Below are 23634 nucleotides of genomic sequence, written 5' to 3' on the forward strand. Positions count from 1 at the left end.
GATTTAAAAAATTGGTCAATTTCTTCCTTATAAGGTATTAGCTATTAAAGGTAATTTTTAATTTCAGAAAAAAGCTTGGCTGGAAGCAACCAGGTATACCATAGTCTAAAATCTAGATTCATAACATTGCTTTAGTACTTCTCAAGTTCTAAAGCATAGAAAATGAGCTTTATAAAATTACATTTTCAGATAAAATATATCCTGATGCAACTTAATACTAAAAGCAGAATATTATTGTAAGCATTGTACATAGAGGGATATGAACCATTTAGGAAAGCAGAAAGTCTAATTTTGTATTGCAAATAATAAGAGGAACACATCATAGATGTAGCTTAGCTTAGTTAATTTTGAATTCATAGAAATAGTGGCACATAGTCCATTATTAATGTGAGAAGTATCTTTAAAGAGGTAACCCACTCTCATGGAAAAAAAGCAAGTTAAAAAAATCATGAAAATGAAAGGTATTTCTATTAAGCTTATGTGTGTTAAAAAATAAAGAAGGGTTCATAATGAAGTGCATAGCACCTTCCTTTTATTAGTAAAAGGAACTATGGTATATGCAGCAGCTGTGAACCTGCTGCTCAACCCAAGAAAAATCAAACATTATAGAGTAATGTTACCAATTACCATTAAAGCACAAAGTCCTCTTCACTACCTATTTCTCTGCCTACCCCTCAGAAGAAATGATCCCTGAGGATTTGAGGTTTATCACTCCCTTTTATTTTAAAAATAACTTTTATCATTCACAATAAAAGATACAAACTTTGCAAGGATGCAAACTCTAAAATGTATATGCTTTAAAACATCACAAGTTTAAGCATGCTTCTGAGAAAGGACTAATATAATCAAGGGGTAACTGCTGATTTTATATGTAAAAATAACTGCAATGAACGTTAACTTCTCACTGTCAACTAATCATTGTGCTGCCATGTATACCAATAAAGAGATTTAAAAAAATTCATCTAGAAATATAATGTAAAAGTAAAGAAACTCTTCACCCTACGTTCTAAACTTCAGATACAAATATTCTCTTCCTGGCTGAACTTAGATTTAATACAAATTAATTTTTAAGCACATGTACTGTTTTGATACCTTAACTTTGTGAAAAATAAAGATCAATAGTGAGCTCCTACAAATGAGTGAGTTTCAGAGTCTTTCCATGGAGGTCACACATATGACTGAAGACGGTGGCAGTAAAGGAAAGAAAACTCTCATGCTGATTAAGGATCATGCATTTATTTGGTCAGTGTATTAATCGTTGGCATAATTAACACCTTTTAAAATGAGCAGGGATTTGTATTTTTTCTCATAGAGCTGATCTACTCTCTTGAAGGGAGACAGTTAAATACTTGAAAGAGGCTGAGTAACTTCCTTTGGGATTACAATGGTCCTTACCTGGTCATGCTCTGTCCTAGCCCCAGGGCTAAACCAATGGCTGCAGAGGAAAGAAAAAGGCAGTTAGAGGGAACCTAACTAAAAGCACATGCCCTCACATGATCAAGTCACACGTGCTTTAAGGAATTTATTTGTCACCAGCAACAGAGCCTTCAATATGCTTTATTTTAATGGATATTTCATTGAATTCTAGACTTAGACCAATTTTGACAGAAACGTAAAAGTGCTCATAACCCGGTAATTTTCAATTTAATAAGCAAACTGAGTTAGAATTACATTTCCATTTAATTATGTTAACATAAACTGCTGGGACTGTATTCATTTTATGAATCAATTCTGGTTATAAAATCTACAAATGCTATCATTTACCACAACTTAATTATAGCATCATTACAACAAATTATGACCTTTTGACTGTTGGAGTTATAAAAAAATGTTAAAAATACAAGAATATTACATTGTCTAGCTATGCCCCCAGGAGCAATACACAAAGCCCTTGATATGAATTCTGCAGCATCATCTGAGGTACCTTGGACCTATTCCCTCCACAGTTATAACAACCTAGAGTTTGGCTGAGAACAAGTTCAACAACATCAAAAATATAGAAGTTACTGCATCATCAAAGCCTTGCCTTCTCACATAGCCTAGCCCAGACCATTTTGCTTCAGCTGCCCCTGGGACTCTTAACACTGACGTATCTGGCAGTACCTTTTCCACAGGAGTTGTTATCATTAGCTATGCGCCCAGTCCTCTGGCAGTATTCTGCATAAAAAAACTAACTGTAAACATCAAGGACTAGGAAATTGAGAGAGGTATTATGGCAAATCAATCACTAAAGGCCCACAATCACAGGGAATGATACTAACATTACTATTAATGCTATTTATGACTTCAACAACCATAATACCGAGTACCTTTATGTACTAATTAAGCATGTGGCATGGTTTATTTCCCATCTTCACAAAATCCTTACAAGGTTAGGCTCATGTTCCAAATACAGAAATGAGGGCTTGAATGTTAGCTTACTTGTATAAGGTGTTTTCACCACACCACGCTGCAGAAGGGCAAGGGGCTAGAAAGGGTTTAGATGTCCTGGGACTCTCTAAGACTTCTTTGCATTCTCTAGCCTCTGTGGTATTAAAACCAGGAACAAACAGCCTCTTCATTAATAGGCCTTGTCTATGCATTAATATAGTATTTCTCAAACTCAAAGATAGTGACAGTGATGCTCCTAGGCAGGTCAGATTCCACCAGTGATGGGGGAATGGACATTTATTGGTATTAGTCAATAACATCTGGATTAATTACCAAATTAATTAATCATTCACTGTAGTTCCTCTGACAGCTTGACTAAGATATTTCCCCTCTGATTTGGATTGTGCCTTTTCTTGATTCAAAGAAAATCATTTTTTTAAAATCAAATGCATCCACACAGTTCAAAAGAAAAAAAACTAAAAGGATTAAAAACAGCAATTTCTTGTTCCATCTATCCTGACTCCTAAGCTCTGTTGAGAGAAACCACTGTCAACTCTTTTAGTCCTTTTGTTTTGTATTTAATGCTATATTTCTAAAGAATAAGGTTATACCAATAGCTTGTGATTCATTGATTTTAGATGTGAAGTACTGACTTTCTATTATCATAGACTTAGTTCTTTTTTTTTTAATCTCCCAACCCTCTATTTCCAATTACAGCATCTTTTTAATTAATCAATTGTGAATACAGACATTATTATGACTACATGAATACTTTCTGCTGCTAAGGTTTTCTTTTTGTTTCTCCTAAAGTTGATATTTGTCTTGTTTTTGCTATTTTTTCTATGTACCTGCCAGCCTTCTTAATTTTTCTAGTACCTGCCAGCCTATCTTTATTACATTCTTATTTTTATCATTGTTAGTTTTCAAATATTAAAACATATCTGAAAATACGCCCATCCCTTATTCCTCCCTCCTCTTCAGCCTCCAGTGATCTCCTCCCAAAGCCCTCTGTCTACCTGGTCTCATCTGAGCTGTTGTTCTCCAGATCTGTCCTGGAACTTCCTTGGCTCTCATTGGGTGTTCATGTCATTTCTCTCCTTTGCCATACCTCTTGTTCCCTGGATCCCGCACCTTCTCAGTTCATTTCCACCTTTTGCTGAAGAACTCACTCAAATAGTGAGAATGGTTGAGAAGTGTATTGTTTGAGTTGATTTTTTTCCACTTGTTTGTCTGTTTTCTTCTTCATATTCTTATTGTTTGAGTTGATGTTTTCCCACTTGTTTGTCTGTTTTCTTCTTCATATTCTTAAGTTTTCAATAGGCTGATAAAAAAAATGCTTATTCTCGTTGCTTTGAATGTGATCTGGATTTTTTCCTCTGGATGCTGTTAGAAGTTTTTAATTTCTCTAGTAGTGTGCATTTTTCATTTACTGTGTTGGGTGAGACCTCACAATCAAGAGATCTGGGTCCTTCAGTGTGAGAAAATTTGTTTTTGCTTTTTTCTGTCTCTGGAATGCCTAATAATTAAATGTTAGATCTTCTGAGTTGATCTGTTAGTTTTTCTTACTTTTTTCCTCCTGAAATTTGTCTTTTTGTTTGCCTGCTGAATGATTTATCAATCTTTACATGAAATATTTATTTTGAGATAATTGTAGGTTTACTTGCAGTTGGTAGAGATCCTGTGCACCTTTATCCCGTTTCCCAAAATGATAATATTTTGCAAACTATAGTGTAACATCACAACTAAGATACTGACACTGATACAGACCAATACAGAACAATTTACTACTACAATGATCCTTCATGTTGCCCTTTTATAGCCTTACCCATTTCACTCCAACCCTCAATCTCCTATATTTAATCCCTGTTAACCCACTAACCCATTCTCTATTTTTATAACTTTGTCATTTAAATAATGTTACACAAATGGTATGATGTAACCTTTTCAGATTGGCTTTTAAACTCAGCATAATTCTCTGAAAAGTCAGCGAAGTTGTTGATGTATCAATAGTTTATTCCTTTTTATTCGGAGTAGTATTCCATTGTATAGGTGTACATAGTTTGTTTAACCATTCACCTATTGGAAGACTTCTGAGTTGTATCCACTTTTGGGCTATTATGAATAAAGCTGCTGTTAACCTTAGTGTAGAGGTTTTTCTATGAACAGTGTTTTCACTTCGGTGGGGTCAATGACCAAGAGTGCAATTGCTCATTAGTATCATAGTTGCATGTTTAGTTTCGTAAAACTGCCAACATTTTCCAGAATGGCTACGCCATTTTATAATCTCATCAGCAATGTATGAGTAATCCAGTTTTTCCACATCCTCATTGGCATTTGATGCTGTCACTATGTTTTACGTCAGCCAATCTGATAGCTATGTAGTGATATCTCATTGTGGTCCTAATTTGCATTTCTCTAATAGATAATGACGCTAAACATCTTTTTGTGTGCTTATCTGCTATTTGTGTATCCTCCTTGGTAAAATGGAGGTTCATGTCTTTTGTCCATTTTCTAACTTGATTGTTTTGTTTTTTAACTGTTTTATAACTATTAAATTTTGAAAGGTCTTTATATATTCTAGATACTAGTCTTTTGCTAGATATGTGGTTTGCAAATATTTTCTCTCAGTGCGTAGCTTCTTTTCATCCCTTTAAAGGGACTTTTCCAGAACACTAGTTTTAAATATTGTTGAAAAGACTATTCTTCCTTCATTGAACTGCTTTTGCAACTTTGTCAAAAATCCATTGACTGTATTCGTGTGTGTGCAGGGGGGAGCTATTTTTGGGGGTCTCTATTCTGTTACATTGATTTATGTGCCTTTCCCTCTGCCAATACCACACAGTCTTGAATACTGTAGCTATACAGTAAGTCTTGAAATCTGGTAGGATGATTCCTACAACTTTATTGTTTGTTAAAAAATTGTTTTTGCGATTCAAGTTCCTTTACTTTTCCATATACATTTTAAAATAATCTTTTCTATATTTACAAAAATCTTGCTGGGATTTTGATAAGAATTGCATTAAACCTAACTATCAATTTGGGGAAAACTGACGTCCTTACTATGTTGAATCTTCCTACCTATGAACCATAAAGTCTGTTCATATTTGTGGATCTCTTGATTTCTTTCCTCATTTTAATCTCCCATTTTATTTTTCATTTCTTTTACTTTTTCTTCAATATGTATGAAGAAAATGTTCAAATATTCAATAAAGTTAAAAGCATCTTAGAATGAATACCCATATACCACTATCTAGATTCTACTATTAACATTTTACTCTACCTGGTTTATAAATTATCTGTCTATGGCATCTTTTAATGAGCAGGTCCTTTTTTCCTGTTTGTTCCTCTCTTTATACTGAAGTATTTTCTCAAATATCTGGTGATCCTTACTTATCTAGTCAATATTTAAAAAGGCACTACAAAACTGATCACAAGAGCTTTTTCAACATATAAGTTTTTCTACAGGATGATCATACAAGTGTCTCCTCATGGTGGAAACTTACAATGTTACTATCTTGTCTATTTTTCTCAGATTAGTAAATTTCTGAAGAAAAGAAAGATTTACTTTCTTGACTGAGACATACTATTTCAGCTCCGTGCCCTACCCTATTTTGAAGTTTTCACATTTTCTAGGGCCTGTAAGGGACAAATCAGCATTTATTTCACCAGACTCTTAAGTTTATATTTATTCTACCTGCCTACTTAGGTGCAAATCTCCAAGTGCTTCTAGCTCTAGAAATTGGCTGAAATCTCTAATCTGCTGAAATGTTCCTTCTTTGTCATTGTGTGTTTACATCTTTTTTCTTCTTTCTAGTGGAATCTGGATAGGACGAAGAAAAATAAATGTTCAGAGCAGGAAACAACTCAAGCGACAGTGGTATCACTGAGGTCATGAAGAAATGTTTTAAGAAGGGAGTGGTCACTGGTGTTAAATATAGAGAAATCAAGTCTGACAGGAACTGAGAAAACACAACTGGAGGGGTCACTGGTGAACTTTTCCAGAGAAGTTTCTAGAAAGTGATGTGGGAAGAAATCAGGATTATAATATCATGGTAGGGTGGAGAAGAAGGGCCTATACTGTCATCTACTCTTTCTAGAAGTTTGGCTTTCAAAGTATGAGAGAGAGAAAACACATTAGAGTTAAAGAAAATTAAAGGGGAGGTTAAAAAATGTAGTAGATGATGAAAGAAGCTTTTGGAAAAGAAAAAAAAAGCTTTCAATCAAAAGCATAGGTGTTAAGAGTTAGCCTAGGACAGGAGAAGAGAGATCTTTTCCTCTAAGTCTAAGAAAAAGGGGAGTGAAAGCATATTTGGATAAGTTTATCCAAATTTAAACAGCAGTCTTAATGAGTCTAAAGAACATAGGTAGTGAACATAAGAAAAACGCTGAGAGAGTATTAGGCTGTGGTAAGAAAATGGTATAATACCATTCAAAACTTCAGAGCTCTATTAGTTCTGGGTGATGGTTATATTTAAGAGCAGCCAGGGGAGTGTCTCAAGTAGCAGTCAGATGAAGAACACTGGATTCCAGGAGGAAAAAAAAAAACTGTGCTAGATGCCAGCATGTACTATTCCATCCAACCGCTGCCATGGCTTTGTTGGTCATAGGGGTATTCAACATGCATTGAGCCCTTACCAAGGCCATTTAATCCTTAAACGACTTTAGGGGTAGTTACTATTACCATTCCGCAAATAAAGAAACAGGCTCAGAGAGATTAAGAGGTTTGCCAAAGATTTCATAACTAAGCGGCAGAGCGGGAATTCAGTTAGGTCTCCTGATTCCAAAGCCCATGTCCCTTCCAACCATTACACATGTTGTCACCAATTAGGATAGCTGAGGTTGATGCAGGAAAGAAAGACTAATTCAAGTGCCAAAGTCCTGTATGAATGAGGGCAAATAAGGAAAGGTAGATGGTAGTATGAACCTCAGAGAACAAAAACAGTTTTACCCAGGAGTAAAAAAGGAATAATCTGGAAGGGGCAATAATGCTGTCGGAAAATGGTGGCCTCTGTGTCCTAGGGTTTATAGGAATGAGAGGAGGCGAATGGCTTCCTCCTTTGAGCAGCCTGTTGAACTCACCCTGGCAGATTTAGATGCTTCCTCTTCCAAAACTCCCAATGTCTCTGCCGATATCTCCACTAAAGCTATTATATTCGTATATTGCAGTTGATTATTTATCCTAATAAAAAATCAGAGGTCCTTGAGAAAAGGATAATGATAGTAACACTAACAGAAATAGTGGTAGCAGCTGTAGAAAACGTGGTAGAAGCAGTAATCAAAGTTGCAATAAAAGCACTATCACCACTCAGTAAGTGTTAGCTGTGTGCTGGTTATCATTCTCATGGCCATACATGAACTATCTCATTCAATTCTTACAACAACTTTATGAAATAGTCCTATTACCATTCAAGCTCACACAGCTAGCAAGTACTGGAATCAGAATTTGAATTCAGTCTGTCTGATTCCATATCTTGTATTTTTAACCATATACTTCCCCTTCATTTCCTTCAAGCACTATCATGTTTTGGGGGCATAATGGAAAGGATTGGTTTTCTTTTCTTTCTTTTTTCTTTCTTTTCTTTCTTTCTTCTTTCTTTTTCTTTGTATTGCCATAATCTAGCATAATACATGGAAAATAAAAGTTACTTAATAACTTTCTAGTGAAAAATGAGCAAACAAGGAAACACAGGAAGTAGCATCCTTGAAAGTCAGAGTCAAGTTTATGAAAGGCAGAGGAAGAAAAAAATGCTCTGAAAGAGAATGCGTATTTATTGATATGTATTTACACTGGAGCCAAGGTTCCACACGGGCTTCATGGAGAGACTAAAAGTGATAGAAAAATCTGGGAGCAGGGAGCACAGAAGAGTTTAAAACTGATCGACTGTAAAGAATGGCTGGGCTTAGAGACACAGGCAGGTTGCCTGCTCTCACAATTCATAGGGTTGAATGTGGTTTCCAAATTCAGTTCGCCCTCTAGGACACAGACGCAGTTTAGGGAGGTCTAGGAGCTAAGCCTGGCATATTATTTCATTTACTCCTCCCTGTGGCACTGCTGGTAACAGGAATAGTCATCACTTATCGAGCCCTCAGTACAGTGCTCTTTCAAGTACAGTAGAGCAGTTGTGGTCGGGAACTCTGTGGAGTAGAAAGAACTTTTTTTTATTTTTTTATTTTTTTTATTTTTTAAGAATGACCAGAAAATAAACCTTTAGGAAAGAAGCTTTTTAAAACCTAAAATTTCTGCAGATGCAGAGTTCCACACTAATTCCTTCTCACTGTTTCTTAATCCCCCCTTTCCTCACCCACAGTGTTGAACTACAGGCAGCAGAAATGTATAGGATTTCATGGGAAGTCAATAATATTATATCTAGACAAAAGGACAAAATCAACCTCAAGATTCTTAACTGAGGTCTCCTAAAAATGTACTTTTCAGAAGGAAAGAGCTATTGCAACTTGTAATATGGATTTTTATTGTTAGAGATAAGTTTCTATTTTTGGACTCAGAGGCATAATTTCATTTTAACTTAATGGTGGGTCTAGTATATATAAAATGATCTAAACCTGTGCTAATATGGTAGCCACTAGCCATATATGGTCATTTAAATTTATTTAACTTAATTAATTAATTAATTAATTTTTTTGAGACAGAGTCTTGCTCCATCACCCAGGCTGGAGTGCAGTGGCACAATCTCGGCTCACTGCAACTTCCACCTCCTAGGTTCAAGTGATTCTCCTGCCTCAGCCTCTGAACTGGTTGGGATTACAGGCATGTTCCACCATGCCAGCTAATTTTTGTATTTTTGTAGAGACAAGGTTTCACCATATTGGCCAGGCTGGTCTCGAACTCCTGACATCAAGTGATCCTCCCATTTCGGCTTAAATTTAAATTAATATTAAAAATTAAGTTTCTTAATTGCAATAGTTACACTTCAAGTGCTAAAGGCATATGTGGTTTAATAACTACCATACTGGGCAGTGAAAATACATAACGTTTTCACTACTGTAAAGAGTTCTTCTGCTGGGTAACACTGGTCTAAGTGGATTATCACTAAATATATGAATTAACTGATAAAATGGTATACAGTCTTCTATACCGACAGTTTCCCTGTGAACTATAACTACTTTATTGAAGAGACTTGCAAGTATGAAAAATTATACATGAGAGATGAGGGAGGGGGACAAAGAAGTAGAAATATATGTCAAACTCCTAACCCAATATACTGTAACAGGGTTTCATAGATCGAGATATGGAAATAAAAATTAGGGCAAGACAACAGAGTATTAAGAAGCCATGTGACTAGGTAAGAACAGATCTTGGTAGCAATCGTAAGGAGGATGCCAAAAGGCGAATAGGGCACATTTATCAATGTAGAAATTGACAGGGAGTTCATTCACACCAAGTGAACAATAAATAAGCGAAGGTAAACCAAAACCTTAAGTGGCTTTCCAAACACTCCTAGGAGAAAGAATCTGTAACATGACCTACCAGGTTTGGCATCATGTGCTCCTTGTTGATCCTTTTCTGGTCTCATCACATACCACATGCTTTTCCTTCCTATATTGTTTAAGCATTCCTTTAGTTTCTTGAACACAACACATATGATTTTCTCTGTTTGAAATGCTTTTCTTGCCACCAATTCACTTAGATCCTAGAGATCTCATTAGCCTTCCTCATCTCAATGTCTAGTTCAAATTCAATTTTTACAAGTTCTTCTTTAGAGTACTTAGCTCAGTATATAATAATGCATTTATGTGTCAGTGTATAATTATACATTTGTGTGTGTGCTGACTAATCTCTATTATCTCTATCACATTGTAAGTAATGTGAGAATCACAACAACCGTGATCATGTCGTCTTATTCACTACTGTAAACCCAGCACCTAGTACACCCTCATAAATATCTTCTGAATGAATGGACAAATGAATGACTTGAGATATAGGGTGGAGTTTCATCAACTATGATTGCTATGTTATTCTATATGAAGGTAAAAGAATGAGAACACTGGGCTGTGTGATCTTTTAAGATTCCTTTGGGTTCTTATGCTCTATGGACTAGAAGACCAGGATGCTAAAGGTATTCCTCACTCAATAAAATGTTCTATGTAACAAAAAGTCAACTCTAAAATTATGCTCAAGAGGCCCTGCTAAAACCTTTTTTCTTGTATTAAACTACAAATTTTACGTAAATTCAGGAAGTTCAGCCTCGTGCGGTTACTAAATCAGAAAGACCTAAGCTTGGATACAGGCTCTGCCACTTACTGATTAGGTGAATTCTGACAAATTGTTTTATTTTCTGAGTCTCAGTTTCTTCTTCATGCATAAAATAAACTTAACCACTCTCAGTATTTGGAAGGCTTAAAACAACACTAAGAAATTGGCAGATGATGTTTAAAATAAATATTAATTTTCTTCCCCTAACAGTACAGTGGAATATAGTAATATGTAAACCTTTATTCCATAAGTTTTAACATGCAACAATTACCTTTTAATTTCTAACTGTCTATAAAGAAACAAGTGCTAAAGGGCATTACTTATACCCTAACAGGTTTAGTATGTTAACTAACAATTAATAGAGGCTTAATAAATTTGTCTTTTTAATTGACTTTTGGTTGAGTGATGTGCAGTGTGTGACTTCAGAGAAGTCAAATTATTTATAAAATGGGGTCTAATACCTGCTATGACTACTTGAGAGATGTAGTAAAAAACACTAAAAACAGTGGTGCATATGAAAATTGTCTGAAAAAATAAAATACAGTGTACAATATAAAGTATGCCATCTTTATCATCATCATTTTGAAATGTTTCATACCTACTTTAATATTTCTGTATTTTACCTAAGCATCTTGTAAAAATATCTTATATAAGAAAGGACTGTTACTATATTATATTTATTCTATAAATAAACTTAAGACATGTAAACTAAATGACTCACCCATGGGAATCACAATAAATCAGAGGAGGAATCGATCTGTATTTCTTATTTATCTCAATCTAGAGTTAAAGACACTTTCACTATAAAGCAATAGATGTTAAATTTCAAAGTGTAAAAAGTATTCCCAATGAACATAACCTTTAATCCAGGCAAATCTTGCTTTAAGCAAACTCGGTATTTACACAAAAGATAAAATAAGGGGTGAGTATTTGCTTTATAAAGGAATTCGTCATAGGATTATAATGAGTTACCCATGTGCATTTAAAATAAGTTTGATTTACATACAATTCCTCAGGTAAATATCCTCTACTTAAAACTGAAATAAAAGTAAAATATATAAATTGCACAATCGATTAAGAAATCATATTTATCTCTATTTAAAAGCAAGTATCTCACAAGTGATTGGAAAAAGAAAAAATTTCTGGAACCACTGACAGAGTACATAAAGGGAGGCTGAATTAATAAGAAGTAACTCCATTTTTATGCTTACATATATTTTTAATGTAGTCATATATTAATTTTATTTTTAACATTTTAACATTTGTAGCTTTAAAAAGTCAACAGAATAATTAAAATATAATTTCAAAACTTAGGTTACTTTTACTGAGAAATTAGATACTAATTGATCTTAGTCAATATTGATCTTAGTCAATATTTCATTTCTCTGTACTACATATTTCTGATTAAAAGAAACTTATCATACATTAATGATTGGACTTTAAATACAGTAATATGTTTTTCAAGGAAATAATTACTAGATGGTATTTAAAACAATTTGTACATTGTTGTGCTATTTTATTAAAATGATCGGATTTTTATATTATGACACTCTGGAAGGATTTTCTGTATCTGTCTTCAAAAATAAGACTGCAGCCTGGAGCAATGGCCCACGCCTATAATCCCAGCACTTTGGGAGGAGAAGGCGGGTGGATCACTTGAGGTCAGGAGTTCAAGACCAGCCTGGGTAACATGGTGAAACCCCATATCTACTAAAAATACAAAAAAGTGGCTGGGCGTGGTGGTGCACGCCTATAGTCCCAGCTACTTAGGAGGCTGAGGCACGAGAATCACTTGAACCTGGGAGGCGGAAGTTGCAGTGCACCAAGGTCGTGCCACTGCATTCCAGTCTGGAGTGAGTCATCTGGCTTTTTTGTCCTCTAAATATAAAAGTAACATGTCCACTGAAATAAAGTTTGGTAGATACTAACATGTACCCCTACCTCACCTGCTCCTAGTAAAATACAAAACAAACCTGCAATCCCATCATCCAGTGATGACCAATTTTAGTGTTTATTTCTGGTGGTGGTTTGTTTTATATCTTCTGCAAGCTAGTCTCTGAACTGAGTCTTTCTGAGCCTCAAGTTCTCATCTATAAAATTCAAGTGACTGGACTGGACAGCACCTAAGGTTCATTCTAGCTCTAGTACTTGCTTCTTCTGCCAATTATCAATTGTATTTAACAAGTATTCAGTTGGTGCCTTCATGGATGCTTTCCATCACTAGCTAGCAGTAGAACTTGATAATCTTGAACCGAGGCCTATGATTTGACTGTAACGCATTGTGATGTACAGTGTAAGAGATTCAAAGTACAAGACAAAGTCTCCAACCTCGGCAAGTTCTTGGTCCCTCAGTGGGAATAAAACATGCATTTTACAATTATATAACACATAATAATATAATAAATACCACAATCAAGTAAAAATAAACAAGAAAAAAATAGGAGATATAGAGAATGCTGATAGGAATTTGAGGGGAAACACCAATGATTCCTTAAAGGAGGTTATAGCAGATAGTACTACTGCTTCCTCAATAGCTCTGAAATTGCCTCCTTCCAGATTTCTGTTTCTACCTGTAAACTAAACTGCTATTTGTTTAAACCATTACTTGTAGAACATTCTGTTACTTTTTCCTGAAAACATGCTATACAACAGTGGTCTTTACCATTTTTGAATACGTATTGCCTGAAATAGTTATGAAAACACTCTCCTCACATAATGTTAGGAAGACATCTAACATTTTTCAACAAAAATTTAAACATTTGCAAGGATTTAATTTTCTATCAATTATAATTGATAATAAATTATCAATATATTGATAATTTAAAATAAAACCATTACGCTACTCTTTGAAATATATACATTGGTACATAAATATTACTGTGATTTGATACCCTCCACCATTTATTTAAAACAAAAACCAAACCAGGATGCACATTTCTTTAAAAGTTGAAAATTTTACATAGTTTATTTTTCTCCTTAACTCCTGTTTAACATATATTTAATATATAATCATATATTGGGTAACAGCAAACACAAAAAATAAAACAATAGTAAACATAACAAATAAAATTTTATTAGAAAGGCATCATTAATGAGCTTTCCCGCCAAATTAGTTAATTGATGAGTACGTCTTTTAGTGTCAATTCGATTACCATCTTTTAATTTCATAGAGTGCTCAGAAACCTTGTTCACACAAACTGGTAAATGGAAATAAAAGGAACCTGGTTAGCACAGTCACGTGATTATTTAAAGTCTTTTGGAATTTTATGCCCAAAGTCACAAAACGACTTCTAGGTTAAGAAATATTTTTAATAATCTAGCAGTTGCTGAAAAAAAAGAATTAGAGGCCGGGTACAGTGGCTTACATCTGTAATCCCAGCACTCAGGGAGGCTGAGGCGGGCAACTCTCCTGCAGTCAGGAATTCGAGACCAGCCTGGCCAACACAGTGAAACCCTGTCTTTACCAAAAAAATCCAAAAAATAATTATCTGGGCGTGGTGGCGCACACCTGTAGTCACAGTTACTCTGGAGGCTGAGGCAGGAGAATCGTTTGAACTGGAAGGCGGAGGTTGCAGTGAGCTGAGATCATGCCACTGCACTCCAGCCTGGGTGACAGAGTGAGAATCCATGTCAAAAGAAAAAATAAATAAAATAAAGTAAACATGAAATAAAATTAGAAACTGTATACCTAAATAGCAAAATGCTTTGTGATTTATTCATTAAATCCAATCCCTCAACATTAATACCAGCACAATATTTGAAATATCTCTGTTTAGAGCCCGGAAAGATTTTATAGTGTGCACCAAAGATTAGGATTGGTAGGGGTGTCTTTTTTCCCTAAGGAAGAAGAAAGGCACTGGGAAAAGTAAGAACCAGCAAAATAACCGGGGCTGATAATTTTCAGGAAAGACGTTTATAAATGGAAGCAAGGGATTTGAAAATTGACTCCCTTAAAACTACTGGTGATTCTGCTAGAAATTATTTGTATATCCTGAGGGTATGAGCACCTTAGTTTTTGTACTATGAGATGGTGAATTTGATAATAAGAGTCAGTTTCATGTATCTAACTCAGGGAGAAGGAGGAATGGAAGAAGGTTAATAGGGAGTATAGAATCATTTATTCCAGCTAGGAAGTTGGGGAACCATATAACTAAAACTCTCTGGCCAGAGTGGATACTGGCCATATACTTTCTTCTGTTAAAGGAGCTGATGGGAACATTTCAGATATTGGGCTTTTCTCCTAGAGCAATAAAAGAGACAAGCTGAAGTAAAATGGAGTCAGTTTTAAAGCAGACAGGCAGGCCAGTCCCTAGGAGGGCATCAACCTATGTAACTTAACTGGAAGTCTGTGTGTGTTTGTGTCTACACAACATTGCCTGTATACTTATTTATTTGCGTAAAAGAAAATTCCCATGATGTGGTGTCCTGTGGCTTCTCCTTGTCAAGAGTGGGATCTGTAAGGGACCTCCTCCTCATTGCCTCTACATAGGTAAGGGATGGGCCTGAAGAAAGGGATGAAAATACAGACTTACTAAATAAGCCTATAAAACATTATCAAGGCCAAGCATGGGGGCTCACAGCTGTAATCTCAACGCTTTGGGAGGTAGAGGTGGAGGTGGTATGATTGCTTGAGCCCAGGAGTTCATGACTAGCCTGGGCAACACGGTGAGACCACATGTCTATCAAAAAAAAGAGAAAAATTAGCCAGGCATGGTGGCCCATGCTTGTGGTCCCAGCTACTTGTGGAGTTGAGGCCAGAGGATCACTTGAGCCTGGGAGGTTGAGGCTGCAGTGAGCCATGATAGTGACTGCACCACTGCACTCCAGCCTGAGCAACAGAGCAAGACCCTGTCTAAAAAAATAAATAAATAAATAAAATATAATCTAAATTGAATTAAAGTCTTATAATCAGGCAATTGCAGCTGGGGAAACCATGTTTGGAACCCCTAAACGGAAACAGGCAGTGGCATGGAAGCTAGAGTTAACAAGCAAAATGACTCTAGTCTAGATCTTCCTGAATACCTCCCTGTAGGATTTCTCTGACAAAAAGCATGAGCCTGCTGACAAAGACTTCCTGAAGACCTATACCTACTTGCTGGAGGCCATGGCTTTGACCTGCCTCAGGGCAGAAGCCATTAAACTAAGGAGACTAAGAGGAGAGGAAGATCATGGAGGCCAGCAGCATTTGCTGGCGTGAAACTGTAAGAACAAACACAACAGAAACCACTGTATTTTTGATGAAATGCTAGTGCTGAAATAAACAACTTGGTCAACAAGAGTCTGTGACTGCTTAGTTCCTTAGGCAGATGACAAACCTCTTACTTTCACCAACAAGAAATGGGCTGATAAAACTGTGCAGTACCCTTTAAGGCATCTGCTGCAATGAACATATCAGCTGAGGTCTTCAGAGGAAGAATAACAAGTTAGGTTCTCCAAGAGAGGAGAGAGAGAATTGCTTGCCAAACTGGATACATGCGTTGTGGCATGCTGAGTATTAAGTATCTCATTTCCTGAATGAGAACTTTTGTTGAAATAGCCTACCTTAGGCCAGGTGTAGTGGCTCATACCCGTATTCACAGCACTTTGGGAGGCTGAGGCAGGCGGAAGGCCTGAGGTCAGGGGTTCGAGACCAGCCTGGCCAACATGGGGAAACCCGGTCTCTACTAAAAATACAAAAATTAGCCGGGTGTGGTGGCACGCGCCTGTAGTCCCAGATACTCAAGAGGCTGATGCAGAAGAATCGCTTGAACCTGGGAGGCAGAGGTTGCAGTTAGCCGAGATTGCGCCACTGCACTCCAGCCTGGGCGACAAGAACGAGACTTTGTCTCAAGGAAAAAAAAAAAAAAGAAATAGCCTACCTTCTCCACAATTCTATAGTCTATGCATGCACTTTGAATTTATAGGCCACTATAAGATTATTATATCATTTTGCTACATCTGAACAATAATCTCTATTTTATATTTGTTAAGTAGTGATTTTAAAAAATAGAAACTAATGGATCCTAATATGTTTGCTTGCCACAAAAAATTTATTCAATAATTAATTCATGTCTTCCCATACTTTATGGCCTTTTTAAAAGTTCAATCAAATTTGCAGGAGATATATGGTATTGATCTAAAATACACAACAAGTTAAGCTTTTCCAACAAAGATGTATTTACAGATAGAATTAACCCGTGGAAATTCAAGCAATAATTTACCAAAGTCAAAGCTACAACTACCTAGTTTTTAAAAATTATCTAGTAAGTAGTCTCTTCCTTTTGTTGCAAAACGGAAATACATTCTGGTTGTTTCACAGCTCTTTATATTATTACCAAATGCTTGGCAGTAGCAGGAAGTAGAGAAGTACTTTTTTTTTTTTTTGAGAGATGGGAGTCTTGCCCTGTTTTCCAGGCTGGAATGCTTCTGCTCACTGCAACCTCTGCCTCCCAGGTTCAAGTGAGTCTCCTGTCTCAACTTGCCAAGTAGCTGGGACTACAGGCATGCACCACCACAACCAGCTGATTTTTGTATTTTTAGTAGAGACGGTTTCACGATATGTTGTCCGGGCTGGTCTCGAACTCCTGATCTCAGGTGATCTGCCCATCTTGCCCTCCCAAAGTGCTGAGATTACAGCCCTGAGCCACCACGCTTGGCTCCCCCACAAAAAAAACCACAAAACAGTCTTTTACTCTTTTTTTTTTTTTTTTTTTTTCCCTCTGTGATGGAGTCTCGCTCTGCTGCCGAAGCTGGAGTACAGAGGCATGATCTCAGCTCGCTGCAACCTCTGCCTCCTGGGTTCAAGCGATTCTCCTTCCTCAGCTCCTGAGTAGCTGGGATTACAGGCATGTGCCACCACGCCCGGATAATTTTTGTATTTTTAGTAAAGATGGGTTTCGCCATGTTGGCCAGGCTGGTCTCAAACTCCTGGCCTCAGGTGATCTGCCCTCCTCAGCCTCCCAAAGTGCTGGGATTACGGGCATGAGCCACCATGCCTGGCTTAGTACTCTTCATTTTAGTATTTTAGAAGGGTTGGGATAGAGAATAAGGATGGAGGAGTAGGAAAGCTTGATGCTACTCAATGTAATGAAAATTTAAATTTTTAAAGATAATACATACATTTCAATAATGCATGAATTTCAAATACTATCACAAATAACAGAATAACTATATTTAAAAATCCCCATTTAAGTTTTGTCATGGTTTTCATTTAAATTGTTCTTACATTATTACCAATGGTAAATTATACTTACTCTTTTTAAAAAGTACAAATTAAACCAGCTTTACTAGTAGTAGCTAATAATTTCCCCAAAGAGCTAAGTAGAATACTTCAATAAGGTTATATAAACACATTGAGTACTCACTCATGGTGATGAGAATCTGGAGAAAAATGAACCATTCTCTTGTTACCCACTGGGCCAGGAGTGGGTACCTACAGGGAAATTTAAAAAGAAAAAATAAATTTGAGATTTGTATATAAAACGACCATGGATAATAGTGATATATCAATTTGAGGACATCACTCTAAAATGGAGAATACAAGATTTTCAAATCTCTAACAACATTGCGTGGATAAAAAGTATAATTTAATTCCTGGTAAGAATACTCTACTTGTTTTGGTCTAGTGTATTTCCTCTGCTAGATTTTTTTTTTTTTTTTTTTTTTTTTTTTGAGATGGAGTCTTGCTCTGTCTCCCAGGATACAGTGCAGTGGCCCAATCTCGGCTCACTGCAAGCTCCGCCTCCCGAGTTCACGCCATTCTCCTGCTTCAGCCTCCCCAATAGCTGGGACTACAGGCGCCCGCCACCATGCCCGGCTAATTTTTTGTGTTTTTAGTAGAGACGGGGTTTCACCATGTTAGCCAGGATAGTATTGATCTCCTGACCTCGTGGTCGGCCCGCCTCGGCCTCCCAAAGTGTTGGGATTATAGGCGTGAGCCACGGCGCCCGACCCCTCTCCTAGATTTTTAAAACTATTTTAAAAAAATCTTGGCCAGGCACAGTGGCTCACGCCTGCAATCCCAGCACTTTGGGAGGCTAAGGTGGGCAGATCACCTGAGGTCAGGAGTTTGAGACCAGCCTGGCCAACATGGTGAAACCCCGTCTCTACTAAAAATGCAAAATTTAGCCAGGCATGGTGGCACGCACCTGTAATCCCAGCTACTCGGGAGGCTGAGGCAGCAGAATCGCTTGCGCACTGCACTCCAGCCTGGGTGACAGAGCAAGACTCTGTCTCAAAATAATAATAATAATAAAAAAATTAAAAAAAGACTATTTACAATAGTGTAAATATCCTTTTAAAAAACACAGACCAGTGACTTATTATGTTAAAAAAAAAAAAAGTTTAATTAGATCAGTGTTAAGCAGATATTTCCGAGGACCAATGTATTTGTAGCTAGATCCTAAATATAAATAACATGTATTATAACACATACATTTAAATATATACAAAAACTTAGATCAAGGAAGTGGTGAGCAACCCTTTTCATAGTTTCCCGGAGAAGATAGGAGTCATCTGTGTACTTACATAGTACAAAATACAATTTCATCTAAGAGAAAAATATTTTCACTCCTTTATTTCTAAATAAAATTTAAAATCTGAAGTAAGCTACTCCTATTTTTTTTTTTTTTAGAATTTCACAACTTTCTTATATAGATGGTTCTCAAAAGGAACATAGCACTGCGCAAGAATGAATCTATCAATCACAATTGACAAGGCATACATTTACAGCAAAAGGCTTTAAGTTATGTTCCATTTTAACAACAACAAAAAAAACCTTCCGTAATTATAGAAGTGCCATTTATATAGGATGGGGGGGAAAGCATGAGACAGCAATAAAATTCCTCTTAGAGAACACCCTAACATTTTCAAAACCTTATTTCTTCTCGTATCACTTGGGTTACAAGAATGCCAGCATATACTCAGAAATTCCAAGAAATGCAAATACTGCAAATGTGCACAGATGATGACATTAATAACCCTATGGTTTGAGCACCACAGGTAAACATGTGGCTCAACTCCAGGACTGCATCCTGCATTCATCTCAAAATGAGGTTTTCATGCTATTCCAGTGGGTATCCCTGGAATACCATAATCCATTTTCTACACTGTGGCTATGAGAAAAGCCGACTGTGCCTATGTCATGCTTTGTTAGAGGTTCATGATCACATTATCTCATGGTGGACCTGACACTTTTATTCAGTTTACAGTATGTTCTATGTACAGGCAACTTATTTCCTTTGCCAAGGCTGCTGACAACCTTTTCCACACTATATTAATCTTGTTTACTGACTTTATCTCGGTACAAATATCAGAAAACTAAACTTTTTATCTCAGAGAAAAAATAAACAACGTGTTGACAGAAGCAGAAGCTATTTTCAGGACTAAAATTGCTTGTTTACCTGAAGCTATACTTATGGAAAAATGTTTAAGTCTTGCTCTGGTTTGAAATACATAATCTGAAATTTAATAAATAAAGAAATTTCACATACACCCATGTGATAAATTGCCTGATGAAAACAAAGCAACTGAATACAATAAAACAGAATTTATAGCTAATTTATACCATAATACAAATGTAAGCTTTCAATCTAGTCAGAAATAATCATACTAGGTATTTCTCAGCAATCATATATATGTATTAAAAAACTGTAAGCTCAATTCAATTGCAGCAAGTAACCCACAAAAGATTTACAGTTTCAAGTGTAGATATTTAAATGATTTTACATATTTACCTACTACATGATCCCTTTAAAAAGACAGAGGTGACTATCCTTTATTGTTATTTTAACTAAATTTTTGTTTTACTTTTAAAGATATGCAAAAATAGGCATAGTTTAGAAATTTACTTTTTTTAATGAAATAAAGCAACATATGATGATCTCTTCAGGGTCAATGTCAGTGGTCTGTCTCAGGAGCAAAATGTTCTTACAATGGGAACCTTTTGCTACCGTGGCAACTAGACACACTTACCTAAAATTTGAGAATAATATCTTTAATATAGAATTCAGCTTGTGGAAAGCAGTGTTGTACTGAAGTTTTAGTGAATTTTAAACTTTAAAACATGTTTAATCTGATTATTAGGAGAATACTTCAAAATACTATCAAACTTCAAGGAACATACTTAAAGAATTCTTTCTAAAAGTTTCATCATTTATTCAAGATAGAAAATAATCTTTACAAAAATTAAAGAAGCAGTTTTAAACATGAGATCAAAGTATTAAATTCTAGCATACAATTAAGTATGGTGACTGTTTTCTTCTTCAAACCATATGCTTTCTAGTGATTTCAGAACTGTCTTAGAAATCACAAATTTTAAGAAGTTGTTTCACTTTAAACATCTAATAAAATATTCACATAGTAAAGTTTATTAGTGAGAAAAATACATTTTATTCCATAAGAATTCCATAAGATTAGGTAGGAAACAGGTATTCTGTTCTTTATGAGAAACAGTATCTTCACAATCCAATTCTTATAATTGACAAAACCCTGGAGACAATCATTTATGTAATTAGCCAATATTTAGTGTTGATAACCTTAGACATTACATTACATGCCCTGAATTCTTATGATTCATTTGTTAAATATTACTACATAAATAATGACTACAATTCGAAATAAAGGAGATATATTTCTTTTTATTAGATGCTTATCACACAAAGTCTTAAGAAGTAAACTGAAAGTTAGAAAAGAGTTGATGGTTTCTAGATAACATAACTTTTGTGTCCTAATTCTAAAAGATCACATGGGTCATAGATTTTGCTGTTGTTTAAATATTATCAATCTCAGGAAATAAGAATGTAGTAGCAAGAGACGAAAATTTAACAACAGTTGTACAAGTACCACTATCGATTCAGGAGGTCAATATGCACCAATATATTGGAAATTCTGCTAAATGATCAATTATCAATGACAAAATATCTGTTCTCTCAAAGTTATTATTAAATTATATTATTAAATTATATTAAAAGCAATTTCTTATTCTTTTTGTCCCTGATGTATTGACACCAATTTCATGATTTTACTTAAAAGATAAAAAGTTGGTTTTATGTCTCATTTTCATTTAATTGTGTCATTATCAAATCCAATGCATGCCATACTATTCTTTCACAATTACGTAACCAAACAAATAACTTTACAAATCAGGTAAATTTCTCTGAGACACAAGAGTCTTGTAAGATTAATACAGAGGCCATTCAATACGGATGATATCTTACTTATATTCCCAATGATTAAGATTCCTTCTGTAAATTAATGAAGTTTCTTTTCATGTCCACATGTAAGAACAAGAAACCATCATCCTTTCTTCTCTCCTTCTAGTACAGCGGGTCCCCTTCAATTTTGCTCTGCTTTTCAACTATATTTTATTTGCCTTCCAAATTCTACTCTGCTTCAGTGCCCACACTGACAAACACTTATGTTGGCAAGCTGCCATTCAAAAGAAGGCCTTTCCATTTTGTGAAGACTGGTCAATCTAATATGCCTGGTCTCCAGGCTGTCAAGAGGCACTGCCTCAGGCTCCGGGCCAGTTTGTCAAGACCCAGAGGTTTCTGGTTTTTCTTACGTCAATTATTAATTTGACTCAACTTCTTTGAAGAAAGAAACAAGACTTTTAAGTAAAATAATATTCTAAATGTTTTACAGTAATTCATTTTAATTAATAGACATTGAAATAAATGTGTTGAATATTTATCTCCATATAGAAGAATAAAGGAAGATTCTTCGAAAGCATTTCAAATGAGCGCACTTTTGTTTTTTATTGGTGTTTTAAAAGTTCTGTTACAATAGTTGGAGGAATGAATAAAATATTTCATTGTATCATCTATTCTTATTACAGAATAGTCACAAATCACAAAAAGCACAATCCGTTTGGGGATGAGAAACATATTCAAGGAAATAACATTAAAATTACTTTTAAAGCAACATACAAAAATGTAAAAATTACTTTAGAATTCCTTTTAAAGAAAATACAAAAAGTGATAATTCAAGGAGCATAAATTGGATATCAGTTATAAGATTAAAAGGAAACAAAGTAGTTATCTGATTTAAGAGGAATAAAGAGGAATAAAAAATCACCTCTAAGAAGGGAGTTGCATGCAATTTATCTCCCCCTGCTCCAATCCATCTTACCAATGTGCCAAATTCAACTTTCTAAATTGCTGCTTTTCACATGTCAACTTTCTCATTCCACAGCCATCCATGGCTCTACACTGAAAGTAAAATGAAAACTAATGAGATATGCATGCAAGGCTTTCCCTAAGCTGATCCTTACTTACTTGCCAATGTGATCTAGCACCTTATGCAGCCACCGAGAGCTTCTTATTCTAAATCCAGTACTGCTTACTTGGTACAATTCAACTAGTAACCTAACACACATATAAAATTATGCTTAACCTTATCATATAATAAGTGATACGTGTTCCCTTTCAGTTGGGTGATTTTAGTTATATTGTTACATTGAACTAATCTTTTTGATGTCTTGATAAAAGTGAAGTTATGGAGCTCCTCTAATTCCAAGGGTTGTTTTGATTTTTTTTTTTAAACTGAAAAATATTAGTAAATATAATTCACATAATAATTCATATTTCACCTTTATCTGTCTAGATTTCTATTAAAGTAAAAATGTATTTATATGGCAGGCCAGGAAAAATCCTCATCACTGGCTACAAGAAATGAACAAATTGGTGCATATGAAATATATGCCATAAAAATGAACATCTAATGTATGCCTGGTAATGTGTCTAATGCTAGGGAGAAGTCACTAGAAATCCTTGCCTACCAGATGTTTTAGTTTCAGACAATGTCCTCCTAGAAAGAAATTCAGGAAGGAAGATGATCCATTCCTGAAGACAATTGAATTACAGGAGTGTTCAAAACTGTTGTAGAAAATCACTAAGGTTATACAATATAACTCAGTTTTCCAACGGAGAAAATGCCTCAAAGTTTGGAATTTTATAAAATCTAATAATGGTACAAAAAGTCATACCAGGTTCCTATCATTCATATCTTTTAAAATACCAATATTCACAAGCAATCTTGCTCTTATTAGCAGAGCTCACACTGTATGACTTTTA

The 23634-nt window shown here is 35.4% G+C and overlaps 1 protein-coding gene across 19 annotated transcripts in view; it reads right to left on the bottom strand.

The window, feature by feature from the left end:
* LOC105493512 (G-patch domain containing 2) overlaps positions 1-23634 on the bottom strand; it is a 203792-nt gene that overhangs the window by 71187 nt on the left and 108971 nt on the right. For 8 of the 19 annotated variants that reach the window (XR_011614256.1, XR_011614257.1, XR_011614267.1 and 5 more), the window contains exons 6-7: positions 17926-17993; positions 1396-1435 (exon numbers count right to left, since the gene is read on the bottom strand). Coding sequence is in view for 7 of the 19 variants with exons in the window: in XM_011761184.3 (XP_011759486.1) it covers positions 1396-1435; positions 17926-17993 (108 nt within the window). In the remaining 12 variants the exon portion in view is untranslated. The other 11 variants (XR_011614261.1, XR_011614258.1, XR_011614262.1 and 8 more) reach the window with 6 other exon arrangements.

The sequence above is a fragment of the Macaca nemestrina genome, chromosome 1 (genome assembly GCF_043159975.1).
Source record: "Macaca nemestrina isolate mMacNem1 chromosome 1, mMacNem.hap1, whole genome shotgun sequence".
NCBI lineage: Eukaryota > Metazoa > Chordata > Mammalia > Primates > Cercopithecidae > Macaca > Macaca nemestrina.